Consider the following 14524-nt stretch of genomic DNA (forward strand, 5'->3'; position numbering starts at 1 on the left):
GCGACGATTTTAAAAGTTTTTCATCTAAAATTCATTCAGCGTAGTAGTTGAACTTCCTGCTGTTTCACGTTGAACTTCTGTGACGTATTTTTGTTTGTAATTTTCTCATCCATTCGTTAGTGTTACACAAATAATATTCCTTTTGTACAAACGTCTCTCACAATAGTTTTTTTAACTTTCTCCGACCGAGGACTTGAACTTACACAAATGATATTCCTGTCGTTTTCAGGTAAATTAAAAAATGGTGAGATCATGATTTATGCGTTCATCGCGAACGAAAATGCACTGTGTGAAGTAGTTGAACTTCTGGGGCATGTTTATTTGAACTTCACTCTGTTTTTTGACGTGTTGTTTTTTGCACCGCGTGAAGTACTTGAACTACTGGGACATGTCTGTTTGAACTTCACTCAGTTTCACTTTAATGTATTTTTATTATATGAAATACACACCATGTAGTACGTGAACTTCCGATCGTTATCACTCTGAACTTCTCTGGTTTGAGAGAATTATTTTAAAACACAAAAAACAACATATATTTTTTTGTATTTTCGACATCTAAATACACAGTGAAGCACTCTCACGAGAATTTTTTAAACTTTTCCTCGCCGAGCACTTGAACTTCTAGCAACCATTTTTTCCGTATATGAGTTGTTTTTTAAAGTGCAAAAAATAGCTTGTGTTTTTTATTTTTTAACGGGTGAATCCTATGTTTTAATAAACTCCGAACTTCTCTGCTATTTCAATTTGGATTTCACCTTTTCATATTTTGAGTAAAGAATTGTATTCGATTTTTATACGGAAAAAATCGAACATGGAAATACAAGGTGAACCTCTCTCGCAAGAATTTTTGAACTTCCCCGGACAGAGCACTTGAACTTTTTCAACAAACCTTTTAAGCTTTTATTTTTCTATACATTTTATTCTCACCTGAAATGCATTCCTTGCAGTAGTTGAACTTCTTGTTGTTTTCACCTTGAACTTCTGTCACGTATATTTGTTCAACTTCTCTCACAATTTTTTTTAACTTTCTCGGGCCGAGCACTTGAACTTCTAGCAACAAAACTTTAGGCTTTGCATTTTCATTCTTTTTTTAATACAAAATGCACACCGTGTAGTACGTGAACTTTTGGCAGTTATCAATCGAACTTCTCTCGGTTACGTGAAAATATCTTAGTTTTTTATAAATATTTATCTGAACTTCTTAATATTTTTTATGAATTTCGAAGCGCTCTATTTTTAAAATTTGAACTTCTTGTTATTTTATTTTTTAACTTCTTGTTTTCACTCTTTAATAACGAGAAAAATCTGAGTTTACTGTAATCATCGAACTTCTCCATCTTTTTAATATGGACTTCCTGCTTTGTTTATTAATCTTTTTATGAATTTTGAGGCGCTCTATTTTTCAAAGTTGAACTTCTTGTTATTTTATCTTTGAACTTCTTGTTTCCATAATAACGAGGAAAATCTGAGTTTTCTATAATCATCGAACTTCTCCATATTTTTAATATGGACTTCCTGGTTTTATTTCTTAATCCTTTTTATGAAATTTTGAAGCACTCTATTTTTAAAAGTTGAACTTCTTGTTATTTTATTTTTGAACTTCTTGTTTCCATTCTTTAATAATGAGAAAAATCGGAGTTTTCTATAACGAGAAAAATCTGAGTTTTCTTTAAAATTTTGGACCTTGCCTTTTAATTCATTTTTTTCATATTAAACACACAACATGTAGTACATGAACTTTTTCCATTTTTATAATTTGAAATTTTTTCCAGAAATCAAATTGCTCCCAAATAATAACTAAAACTTCTTTGTGGATTGAGAGAATTATTTTAAAATGCAAAACATAATTTTTTGTGTGTTTTCAAACATGGAAATATAAGGTGAACCTCTCTCGCAAGAATTGTTGAACTTCCCGGACAGAGCACTTGAACTTCTTTCAACAAACCTTTTAAGTATTTTGGTTTCTATTCTTATATTCTTATCTGAAACACATTCGGTGTAGTAGTTGAACTTCCCGCTGTATTCACCTTGAACTTCTGTCACGTATTTTTGTTCAACCTCTCTCACACGAATTTTTGAATTTTCTCGGGCTTAGCACTTGAACTTCTAGCAACAAAACTTTCAGCCTTTGCTTTTTCATTCTTCTTTTTAATACCAAATGCACACCGTGTAGTATGTGACCTTCTCGTAGTTATCAATCTGAACTTCTCTTTGGTTACGTGAAAATATCTGAGTTTTTTATAGACATTGAACCGCTCTACTTTTTTATTGGTTTTAATCTTTAGCATTGGGGAAAATATGAGTTTTTGTAAACATTAAATAACTTCATATTTTTTAATTTTGGATTTCTTGGTGTTATTCATTAGTAACAGGAAAAGTCCTAGTTATGTAATAAATATCGACCTGCTCAAATATTTAAAGTTGAACTTCTGGATCTTAAAAAAACAGTGGCAGATCCATGTTTACAAACTTTTTAAACTGCTCGGTTTTCTTAATTTGACCTTCTTGGTCTTTTATAAGCATTTTGAACTTCTATGTTTTTTAAATGTGAACTTCTCCAATTTTTTAGTAAAATGTAGAAACACCATTTTTTATAAACTTTCCGAACTGCTCCATTTTTAGTTTTTGAAGTTCTTGGTTTATTCTATAGTAACAGGGAAAATTACATGTTTGTAATAAACATTGAAACCGTCCTATTATTTAAGTTTGAACTTCAAGGTATTTTTTAGAAATGGTTAAACTTACAAAACAAAATTATGTTTTTCCACCACTTCTATGAACTTACTATGTTATATCTTATGCAGTTTTTTTTATCGCGACATTTTTTGCTGTCGGTGGAATGGCCTAGGCAGTCATTTTTTTCATTGATGAATTTCTTCAGTATGTGGTACACGTGAACTTATGAATTTCTGAAACATGAACTTCACATGCTATTATAATTCAAAAAAATTACACACAAACAACACAAATACACTTCGTGTGCTACATGCAATTTGCACAAATACAAATGCACACATTTGAAAGAGCATAAAGTTCTTGCGTAGAGTTCAAAAAACAGAGTGAATTTTTTGAAGCGAACGTGGATCATAAAGTTCTCACAAACAATTTACGCGTCGCCACTACCAGGCCACTAGTACGGTGCTAGTAGCTCCGAAGAGCATAACATAATCCCATATGCTAGCTTATCTATGAGTGAAACCCATCAACCATTGCTTCATGCACAAATCTCCACACCATCAGTACACAATGCACTCTCGGGAGCACACTAAAGAACAATGCTGCTTTGCTGTTTATTGAAGTAAGATCCATCAATCGAGCGGGTGTGACAACGACGACGATGATTACAAACGGACGAAACAAACGGTGGGATTCGGGGTCCTACTGCGACCTACTAACCTAAACCAGCTCACGGCGATTACAAAAACGAATAATGGGCAAGGAACAAGACACCAAAACTGATGACACGAAAATAGACACTCTGTATAAACAAAAAATCTCTGTTGTTGCTGGTGCTTAATTCAGTTGAAGATCTCCCACTTGGTGGTGACCGGGGGGCTGTTGTCGAACATCTCCCACTTGGTGGTCACCACCACCATCTGCAGCCGTGCGTTCAACACCTTGAGCACGTCCAGTGCCTCCATGCATTTCTGCACCTGCTTCGCCTGCCAACATAAGAAACAAATCAGCTTTCTTCCCACAGGACACTGGGCTATGCTACACTCATGGCTGCATCAGCAAACACCACATGGATAAAAGTTTGCTGTCAAATTGTGATGGAAGTTTGAGGCCCAGACTTTTGGTCTCAGTCTCACATTGCTTGTGCTCCTGACATAGCCAACATCCCACGCCACTTCCATGGCAATCTACCTTTCTTGTCATCTACTCTTTGTACACTACAGCACAATTAGGGAGCACATTCATCGCCTTTAACTAAGATGATTTGCTTCTTACAGGATCAGTGGAAGCTACTCACTAGGCTGCATGTGACGCGTTCATGTGAAGCTAATCAGGAAAACTACACTGTAACGAATTGGTTGATATTTTGTGTTCATTCTTGACTGAAGGTCATCCACGAGGAGCAGGGGCAGAGTTGAACGACTTGATATACGGCGAGGTTGAACGGCCAGGGTGTGCAGTGCCGACTGTAAGTGGTGGATCGTTGTGGCGGCCCTTGGCCAGCTGCAGGTCGAGGCCCCTTGCTGCTGCAGGTCGACATTCTCGTCCACCTGCAGGTAGTGCCCAATCTGCACGTGGGCTGGTGGTCGCCGGCGAATGGAGCGTGGAGATGCCGCGCTCGGGGTTGGAGTGAATAGGAGGAGGAGGCACCCATTGACGCGCCGTGCTCGTGGACGGAGTACCTAGCTGGATCAGCACAACCTCCCATGCACTACCCATCGGACTGGTGGCTTTGGCGAAGTTGACCTGAGCGGGATCCACGGCTCGGAGGCGGCGCACGAGATCCACGGCTCGCGAGATCCAGGACCGCAGTGGTTGCTCGGGTGGTGGTCTTGGGGAGCCGCGGTGGCGATGAGGGGAGGCGACGGGGATCAGTGGCAGCGGCGGCGGGGGAGGCGATGGGGACCCGTGGCGGCGGCGGGTGGACGTCCTGGGGAGGCGCGGCGGCCGTAGAAGGTGGCCGGAGGCCGCGCTGGTGGGAGACGTCGTGTGGGATCCAAGCCTGGCGTCTGCGTGTGGATCTAGGCCCCGCGGCGGGGGCGGCGGCCCCTGGGGTTGCCAGGGATGGGGGCGCGGCGGCGACGGCGACTGGGGTTTCCGGGTGGCGGCGGCGCGCTGGGTTAGGGGCGGCGGCACGGGGGGGTCGGGGGATCGAGTGGAAGAGTGAGAAGTGCACAAGGTGGGGGACGGTTGTTCGGGTCTTTTTTCAAGATCTCAAGAACGTCCAATCGCGCTATATAGGGCGCTATGATCAGAATAGCTATTCTAATCTTGAGATTAGAATAGTATTGTCCTATATATATATACACATCGTTAATTTTGGTTGGACAAGAATGCCTAAGTACTTCCTCTAGCTATCTATGATTTTTCTTTCCTCAAATTCTTTTCATGCTACATCACAAAATTTGAACAAGTTTTTTTCGGACCCTCCGGGTGAGGAGCACTCGGAGCCACCGATCCGTCAAGGGCTGACTTCCAAAACCTTCTAGTGAATTTCGATCATACCAACACATTCATATCCGGTCCCATCGAAACCACTAGATTGATCTTGGTTTTCACCTCAGTGCCACCGATTAGAACTATTCGGTCTCAGCAAGTTGCAGCAACTGCAAGCAGTTTTGCATCTACGTGCCACCGAGCCATTTCACTCGGCGCCACTGACAGCTAATGGGTATATATATGCCGTGGCCCGACATTTGGAAATTTTCAAACACCCGTGCCCCCCCCATTGCTGCCGCTATTGGTCTCCGGATCATCGTCGTCTCTACCTATGCGTAGTCGTCGCAGGTCTCCGCCGCCGTCACCGGGAATCACCTCGCCATTGTCGCCGTAGTGAGCCATCACCGAGTTAGGGTATGGTTCGAGCCCTTTGTACAAACTCCTTTATCCAATTCAATGCACAAAGTTATTGCATGTATTCTTGCCATTGTCAGGTTTGGGCCCTCTCTATGGAGGTAATACCCTACTTCCTGCTTGATTGATCTTAATGAATATGAGTATTACAAGAGTTGATCTACCACGAGATCGTAATGGCTAAACCCTAAAAGTCTAGCCTGTCTGACCATGATTATCCGGATCTATCTACAGACATAGCCCTCCGGTTTATATAGACACAGGAGGGATCTAGGGTTACATAAGCTCGGTTACAGGGAAAGGAATCTTCATATTCGGTCACCAAGCTTGCCTTCCACACCAAGGAGAGTCCCATCCAGGCACGGGTAGAGTCTTCGGCCTTTGTATATTCACGGACCATCAGTCCGGCCCATATCCAATAGGTCGGACGCCCGAGGACCCCTTAGTCCAGGACTCCCTCGGTAACCCCTGAACCAGACTTCAATGACGAGGTATCCGGCGCACAGATTGTTTTCGGCATTGCAAGGCGGGTTCCCCTTTATGAATACTCCATGATAGTCTTCGGTCACAATGAACATGTCCGGATCTGCAACACAAGTACCACACACAACCGCAGAGAATATAATATTTGCACGAGTCCAATCCGCTGACAGACCTTTTGTAATGTGACAGCATGCCTACTTGGTCATCATTTCGAACCATTTTCCGTCTGTAGTACCACGTTTCGAGACACGGTTTTAATACGCACGTCTTGTCGAAGCAGAGATCGTGTCCCCTTATTGCGGGATTCTCATGAATACGAGCGTGGGTAATATAACCGTGCCGTTTACACAACCCTTGGGAACAGGCGAGTTTTAAGGCTAGTGGGGAGGCGCTTGATATTCACTGCCTTTATAAGGAGATAAGGACTCCCTTTCTTCACACACGCCTTCTCTCTTTCTCTGCCCTTCCGTTCTCGAGCTCCAGCACCCAAGTTCTCATTCTTTCCGCCTCAAGGAAGCCCTCAGCCATGTCCGGATCTGGAGGGCAAGGAAAGTGGACGGCCTCCTCCATTAGGGAGAAGGACATCACCAAGCTTCGGGAGGCTGGGTATCTGGCGAAAGAAATCGCCCATCGGCTACCAGCTAAGGGGCAAATCGTCCCCACCCCGAAGCCCAACGAGAGGGTGGTGTTCATCCCTCATTTCGTCCGCGGGTTAGGGTTTCCTCTCCACCCTTTCGTCCGTGGGCTTATGTTCTATTACGGGCTAGATTTCCATGATCTAGCCCCGAACTCCTTCCACAACATCACAGCATTCATTGTCGTGTGTGAGGCCTTCCTTCGCATCCAACCCCACTTCGGACTGTGGCTCAAGATCTTCAACGTGAAGCCGAAGGTGGTGGACGGACAGCACGCGGAGTGCGGAGGCGCCATGGTGAGCAAGATGCCCAATGTCACATGGCTCCAGGGCACTTTTGTGGAGACCGTCAAGGAGTGGCAAAAACTGTGGTTCTACATCACAGAGCCCCGAGGCGCCACCTGGGCTGCGGCATCCGAATTCAAGTCTGGAGCCCCAATGCGGCTGACCTCCTGGATAGAGAAAGGACCGAATTGGTCTTCGTCGGACAAGCTGATAGCGCTGCAAATGCGCATTCAAAGCATGCTAGATAAAAACATCAAGCTCGTTGACGTAATCCAGGTGATGCTGGTTCGCCGGATCCTCCCATGCCAGAGCCGAAGCTGCCCCTTATGGGCATTCGACCCAAAGAAGCACAAAACTTTGGAAAGGCTCTTCGGCACCACTCACGAAGATGCCTGGAAGTTGCTCTTTAAGGGCAATGAGACGCCGCCCGCCATAGATTCGGACCACAGGCACGATATTACCCATTCTGCTAATGCGGTAAGCCTTTCATGTCTCCAGATGCATCCTCTACTTGCTTGCTTCAAGGAGGATATCTAAACCTTATCACTATTGTTTTTTCAGGTATGGACGAAGAGGGCGGAGCGGATTCATTGTTTGGCTCCGCTGCCCGAGGAACCAGTCATCCCGCTCCTGGCGAAGATGCTGGTGCCGGTGCCCTATAAGGCATCGGAGAAGAAGGCCAAGGGGGTCCGGAGTGGCCTCTACCGCAAAGGAGCCTCGGATGTGTCGTCCGAAGACAAGACTCTCTCCTCCGTCGCCAAAGATAATGACGAGGAGGAGGAAGAAAGCACCTCTCCCCCTGATGGGGGGAGGAAGAAGAGGGTGGCCTCCATAAATCTGGAGGCAGAGGCGCCCAAGAGGGGGAAGGGTCCCCCTGTGGATAACTCCACATGGGACATCGACAGAAGCCTGGAGCGATGCCCCCGAAACAAGCCTTTGGCCGCGTCGTACTACTAAAAACCCGCACACGTCCATACATCCGGCCTCTCTTGCTTCATGATATTAATATGTTTAAATGATGCCATTGCAGTCCGGCCCACGACAGCTCCCAGTGATCCTCATCAAGAGGTTTGTTGGATTCAAAGGCGATGGTCAGCGAGTCACCGCTGGCCGCTCACTCTCCCACGACCAAGGGCGACGACGAGGTGTTGTCCCAAAGGACATTCCCCGGCAAGGGAGAGGTTCAGGAGGCCGCCAGGGTGGCGCCAGAGGGCGAAGCCTCGGCTGCCAGACACATGGGGGAGCAGACCCCCATGGCGACTGGGGATGGGGGCCTTTCTCAATTCGGCCCCCAGCCGAATACGATTCCGGAGACCTATACGGCTCCGGAATCCAGCGAGCAACCTCCTTCAAAAGAAGGGGGTGTGCCTGTTCCGCCGGTGACCTCTTTCCAACCAGAAGCACCGGATAACCTACTGCAAATGCTACGAGGCGCTTCCATTATGGATGAACACTGTATCCTTATGGGTACGGTGATTGAGAGGGTTCAATCTGTCAAGAGCGGACTAACCAAAGCCTGTAGCAGCCTGCTGACAGGTTTTGAGGTAAGCGACACAAAAGAGAAAATCCCCATATAGACAGTAGGCCCTGAGACACTATCCGATGTTCGGAAAGAAAAGACGGATAGAGGATCAATTTATTTTTGCAGGGAACTAACTAGATGTCTTATATGAATAAGCAAGCGTTGTTGCTGGCCGCGACCGTGCACACTGCCGAAGTCTCGGGCCGAGCAGGAGCTCGGCCAAGCGAGAAAGCAGCTGGAAGACCAGCAAGGTATGTACTGGCTGGCTATATATTTTGGAAAGAGTTATTAATGTGTATTGAACATAGTGCAATGGCATGCGTAGGAGCGGCGATCGAGGTCGATGTCCTTAAACAGGCCCTGGCCGAGGCCGAGGAGAAGGCCACCAAGGAAAAAGCCGCTCGATAGCAGCACGAGGCCAGGCTTGATGAAGTCCAACAAGAGCTCCAGGATGCAGTTAAGAAATGTGAATCCTTGGAGCGTGATGTTTCGAATCGAGAGAACAAACTTGCAAAGGCCCGCCAAAGCGCAGAAGAGGCCCGGGGTGAGGCCCAGGGCGCCCTCCAGGAGATCCAGGAGGCCAAGAAAATCGCGGCGGGTAAGGCGTTTAGTATGCAAAGCAACTATGTGAAGAAGAAGTATTTCTTACTAACCAGGATTTGGAGTTCTCCAGGGGCGTTTGCAGATCTGCCGCGCAGTGTTTCTGATGCTGCAGAGTTCTTCCGAGCCGAAGAGGGGAGCTCAATGGAGAAGCTATTCTAGTCGCAATATCTTGCGCCAGAACATCCAGTGCCCTTTAGCGATCAGCTAAAACAGCTGGTCGAGCTGCATAGGGTGGCCGAACTGGCCATGAAGGATTTAATAATCTGGCTGTAACCTGCCGAAGTTATGCCCGGCAGCTACTTCGGGCTCATGAAGCGGCTCGTGAATGCCTGTCCTTGGTTGGACGTCGTCAAGCGATCGACCTGCATTGAGGGTGCGCGCATGGCCTTCACCCGCGTCAAGGTGTGGTGGGTGAAGATGGACGTCGTGAAGCTTACGACCGAGGGACCGCTAGAGGGCAAGGAGCACCACACACCCGAGCGGTATTTTGCAGATGTCCTGGAGGGTTCTCGTATTGTAGCAACGCAATGTGCACAAGACATTATTTTTGAATGAATACATTCATGTTGTCTCTGCCTTGTATGATGAAACGAAGTCGTTTTGTAATATAATGTTTGTTATTTCAAGAATTTCTCCTCCTGTGCGGCCGTGTTGTGTTAAATCTAAGAGTTAGCCAGTCGTCGGCTTCTGCCCCCATGTAGGCAGTACGGGGGTGTTCTGGATGTAATCTAAACACTCTCGATCCAATTGTTTGGTCCTTGAAGGAGGTGTTTAGCGCAACGAATCAGGCAATCGGACTATGCGGCTTTAGCACCCTCACTTAGCCATAGGAGTTTGACAATAGAAATATAGGCGCAACCCCTAGTATCCGAACTAGGATGATGTAAACACCTGATCGGGTATGTACCAATCTCTCGCGTAATGCGGAAAAAATCTCTAAGGATTTGAGACCTCCGAAGGGCTGACCGGCTCTCGCCGCATCATGATAGTCAGTTTTCGGCTTTCTCTACTAAGGTGCTCATCCGGGTAAACCAGGGCACAATCGCAGTAGTTCTCCCTTTACTACCCTAGCCGATACAGCGAAACGTAAGGTAGTAAGCACAAGAGCCGGGTAACCCAACTGTTGACCAAAGACATGATTCGGAGCCAATGCATATAGTGCTAAATTCGGGGTGCCGAACTATACTATAAAAGTGTTCGGACTTTTGTTGCCATGTTGTGGGGCGCTCTGAAGCCCCTGGCAAATTGAAATGCACCAGAGTGTACGGGTGATATCTGATAAAGTTACCAAAAAAGAAAAAGAAGGAAAGGTAGTAAGCTAGAGCCTTAAAATTTGTGCCGCATTGTTTCCCTTATAATTTCATTGGTGCGTAAAGGCGCATTTATAAAAGTAGTCCAATAAGCAGAAGGCCATTTAATATGCCTTAACCAAGGGAGAGCTGTGTGTGGGTCCCGAAAACAGGTAGAGGGATCGTTAGAGAAACCACCTAAAATTTCTCCAATGCGTCCATACTTCCTGTCATCTTGGTGCATTTATCCTTCGAAAAGAATCGATGGTCGAGCCGTCAAGGAAGGCTTGTGAAAAAGAAACCTGAAAAAAAGGAGAAAAAAGGAAACAGTGAAAGTATGTGTGTCCGAGGCGGTCGAGCCGTATTGTGGATCACAAGCTGGTTATGCCTCCATCTGTGCCCATGGTATTTTTAGTGCGTAGTTATGTACGTGCGGTACAATTGCCGCCACTTGGTCGGGACTGGGACGGAGGCCGAATTGCTAGTCGAGCTCTTGACGAGCCAAGCTGTCGTGCTGCAGACTAGTTCGGACTCTCTTGACAGTGTTCGGGGGATCGGCCGCCGAATTAAGGTTCTGCTTAAAAAGGCCGATCTGTACTTCTGCTGCTAAGGCAGCGATGTGCTCCTCAGTGCGGAGGGAGCGTTCCGTGTTTCCATTAACTGTTATGACGCCTCGTAGTCTGGGCATCTTGAGCTTGAGATAAGCGTCATGTGGCACTGCGTTGAATCGAGCAAATGCGGTTCATCTGAGCGGTGCATGATAGCCACTACGAAAAGGGACGATATCGAAGATTAACTCCTCGCTTCGGAAGTTGTCCGAAGATCCGAAGACAACCTTTAGTGTGATTGAGCCCGTACAGCGGGCCTCTACACCTGGTATGACTAATTTAAACGTAGTCTTTGTGGGCTTGATCCGTGATGGATTGATGCCCATTTTGCACACTGTATCCTGATAGAGCAGGTTGAGGCTGCTACCACCGTCCATGAGGACTCGCGTCAGGTGGAACCCATCAATTATTGGGTCCAGGACCAGTGCGGCTGAACCGTTGTGATGGATACTGGTCGGGTGATCCCGATGATCGAAGGTGATCGGGCATGACGACCATGGATTAAATTTTGGGGGGACTGGCTCTATCGCATAGATGTCCCTAAGCACGCGCTTGCGCTCCCTCTTGGGGATGTGGGTAGCATATATCATGTTCACCATTTTGACCTGAGGGGGAAACTTCTTCTGTCCCCTGTGTTCGGTGGCCGGGGCTCCTCGTCATCGTCCTCGCTCTACGATCCCTTCTCCTTGCTTTCGGCATTTAACTTGCCGGCCTGTTTGAAAACCCAACAATCTCTGTTGGTATGATTGGGAGGTTTGTCCGGGGTGCCATGAATCTGGCACGGATGATCAAGTATGCGGTCCAAGCTGGATGAGCCTGAATTGTTCTTTTTGAACGGCTTCTTCCGCTGACCGGACTTAGAGCCATTGAATCCGGCATTGACCACCATATCATCGGTGTTGTCATTGTTGTTTCGACGCTTATGTCTATTGCGTCGGGACTTGTCATTGCTATTTCTGGCTTCAAGGGTGCCGGCATCGCTTGCATTGTTTTTTCTACGGGCCAGCAAACTATCCTTGCCCGCACAAAAGCGGGTCATGAGTGCCGTGAGGGCTGCCATGGACTTCGTCTTTTCTTGGCCGAGGTGGCGAGCGAGCCATTCATCCTGAATGTTGTGTTTAAAGGCCGCTAGGGCTTCGGCATCCGGACAGTCGACGATCTGGTTCTTTTTAGTTAGGAACCTAGTCCAGAATTTCCTGGCTGACTCTCCGGGCTATTGAACTATATGGCTTAAGTCATCAGCGTCCGATGGAATTTTTGGGCAGGCTGTTCAGCCAGTGCCAGGCTGGTCCTTTGAGTTTTAGGGGGGGTATTTAATGGCATGAAGGTCATCGCCGTGGGCCATATGAATATGGAGAATGAAGTCTTCGATCCATAATGCAGGATCTATGGTTCCATCGTATGATTCGATATTCACGGGTTTGAACCCTTCTGGGAATTCATGTTTGATGTGTACTACACAACCTTCTTCTTGTAGACGTTGTTGGGCCTCCAAGTGCAGAGGTTTGTAGGACAGTAGCAAATTTCCATCAAGTGGATGAACTAAGGTTTATCAATCCGTAGGTGAAAGTGCAACTATCCCTAGGTGGTTTTGGTAATTCATAACAACATATAGCTCATTGAGCTAATGCTATTCCAAGATGATTATTTCAGGAAAGCTCAATGATTGGCATGGCATGGATGTGAAAGTGGAACCCTCAAAATGCTAAGGAAAAAGGATTGGCTCAAGCTCAAAAGCTCAAGACTCTTCATTTTATATTTTAGTGATCCAAGATCACATTGAGTCTTTAGGAAAAGCCAATACTATCAAGGAGGGATGAGGTATTGCTTAATGAGCCTCTTGCTTCATGTGCTTAGTGATATGCTCCAAAACCCTTAACTACTTTCCCATATCCACATATGACCTAAACCCTAAGCCAAACTCGGTCCTACCGATTCTTCCTATCCGGCGCCACCGAGTTTCACTTGTCATAAGCCACTGCCAAACCCTAGCAATTTGGTTCTACCGATAAGGATCTCGGTCTCACCGAGATGGGATTGCAAACTCTCTGTTTCCCTTTCGTAACTTTTTGGTCTCACCGAAAGAGCGAATCGGTCCCACCGAGATTGCAATGTAAACTCAGTGTTTCCCCTTTGTAACTTTTCGGTTTCATCGAGTTCCACTCAGTCTCACCGAAAGAGCAAATCGGTCCCACCGAGTTTGCCTGACCAACTCTCTGGTTAGCTAATTACCAAATTCGGTCTCACCGAGTTTGTGTAATCGGTCTCACCGAGATTACGTTATGCCCAAACCCTAACCATATTGGTCCTACCGAGTTGCATGTCAGTCCCACCGAAAATCACTAACGGTCACTAGGTTTACATTTTCGGTCCGACCGAGCTTATTGATTCGGTCCCACCGAGATTGAAAAACTGTGTAACGGTTGGATTTTGTGTGGAGGCTATATATACCCCTCCACCTCCTCCTCATTCGATGAGAGAGCCATCAGAACACACACACCATTCCAACTCATATGTTCTGAGAGAGAACCACCTACTCATGTGTTGAGACCAAGATATTCCATTCCTACCATATGAATCTTGATCTCTAGCCTTCCCAAGTTGCTTTCCACTCAAACCTTCTTTCCACCAAATCCAAATCCTATGAGAGAGAGTTGAGTGTTGGGGAGACTATCATTTGAAGCACAAGAGCAAGGAGTTCATTACCTACACACCATTTGTTACTTCTTGGAGAGTGGTGTCTCCTAGATTGGCTAGGTGTCACTTGGGAGCCTCCGACAAGATTGTGGAGTGAACCAAGAAGTTTGTAAGGGCAAGGAGATCGCCTACTTCGTGAAGATCTACCGCTAGTGAGGCAAGTCCTGTGTGGGCGATGGCCATGGTGGGATAGACAAGGTTGCTTCTTCGTGGACCCTTTGTGGGTGGTTGATTCTTCGTGGACCCTTCGTGGGTGGAGCCCTGTGTGGACTCGCGCAACCGTTACCCTTGGGTGGAGCCCTGTGTGGACTCGTGCAACCATTACCCTTCGTGGGTTGAAGTCTCCATCAACGTGGATGTAGGATAGCACCACCTATCCGAACCACGGGAAAAACATCCATGTCTCCAATTGTGTTTGAATTCTCCAAACCCTTCCCTTTACATTCTTGCAAGTTGCATGCTTTACTTTCCGCTGCCAATATACTCTTTGCATGCTTGCTTGAATTATGTGATGATTGCTTGACTTGTCCTAAATTAGCTCAAATCTGCCAAGAACTAAAATTGGGAAAAGGTTAAGTTTTTATTTGGTCAAGTAGTCTAATCACCCCCCTCTAGACATACTTTCGATCCTACAGTAGGAGGCGTAGGATGAAGATGGTCTCTCTCAAGCAACCCTGCAACCAAATAACAAAGAGTCTCTTGTGTCCCCAACACACCCAATACAATAGTAAATTGTGTAGGTGCACTAGTTCAGCAAAGAGATGGTGATACAAGTGGTATATGGATGGTAGATAAAGGTTTTTGTAATCTGAAAATATAAAAACAGCAAGGTAACTAATGATAAAAGTGAGCACAAACGGTATTGCAATGCATT

At 46.2% G+C, this 14524-nt stretch overlaps 2 protein-coding genes across 2 annotated transcripts; one reads left to right on the top strand and one right to left on the bottom strand.

Moving 5' to 3' along the window:
- Positions 1-3266: 3266 nt before the first annotated feature.
- LOC147979211 (uncharacterized) lies at positions 3267-5498 on the bottom strand. The gene is made up of 3 exons (XM_087515083.1): positions 5491-5498; positions 4423-4876; positions 3267-3662 (listed from the first exon to the last, which is right to left on the bottom strand). The coding sequence occupies exons 1-3, from the start codon at positions 5496-5498 to the stop codon at positions 3519-3521; spliced, it is 606 nt and encodes a 201-aa protein (XP_087371209.1). The 3' UTR covers positions 3267-3518.
- A 1040-nt stretch (positions 5499-6538) lies between these two features.
- LOC147979212 (uncharacterized) lies at positions 6539-8861 on the top strand. The gene is made up of 4 exons (XM_087515084.1): positions 6539-7408; positions 7493-7618; positions 7962-8022; positions 8779-8861. The coding sequence occupies exons 1-4, from the start codon at positions 6539-6541 to the stop codon at positions 8859-8861; spliced, it is 1140 nt and encodes a 379-aa protein (XP_087371210.1).
- Positions 8862-14524: the final 5663 nt, after the last annotated feature.

The sequence above is a fragment of the Triticum urartu genome, chromosome 3A, assembly GCF_056163025.1.
Source record: "Triticum urartu cultivar PI428250 chromosome 3A, HENAU_Tu73, whole genome shotgun sequence".
Taxonomy (NCBI): domain Eukaryota; kingdom Viridiplantae; phylum Streptophyta; class Magnoliopsida; order Poales; family Poaceae; genus Triticum; species Triticum urartu.

Excerpts from the sequence above, each read along its gene's own strand:
- LOC147979212 (XM_087515084.1), top strand. The coding sequence starts at position 6,539 with ATGTCCGGATCTGGAGGGCAAGGAAAGTGGACGGCCTCCTCCATTAGG. Across the intron at positions 7,409-7,492 it reads TTACCCATTCTGCTAATGCG|GTATGGACGAAGAGGGCGGA; the intron begins GTAAGCCTTTCA and ends TTGTTTTTTCAG. Across the intron at positions 7,619-7,961 it reads CGGAGAAGAAGGCCAAGGGG|TCCGGCCCACGACAGCTCCC; the intron begins GTCCGGAGTGGC and ends ATGCCATTGCAG.
- LOC147979211 (XM_087515083.1), bottom strand. Across the intron at positions 3,663-4,422 it reads GAGCCGTGGATCCCGCTCAG|GCGAAGCAGGTGCAGAAATG; the intron begins GTCAACTTCGCC and ends TTATGTTGGCAG.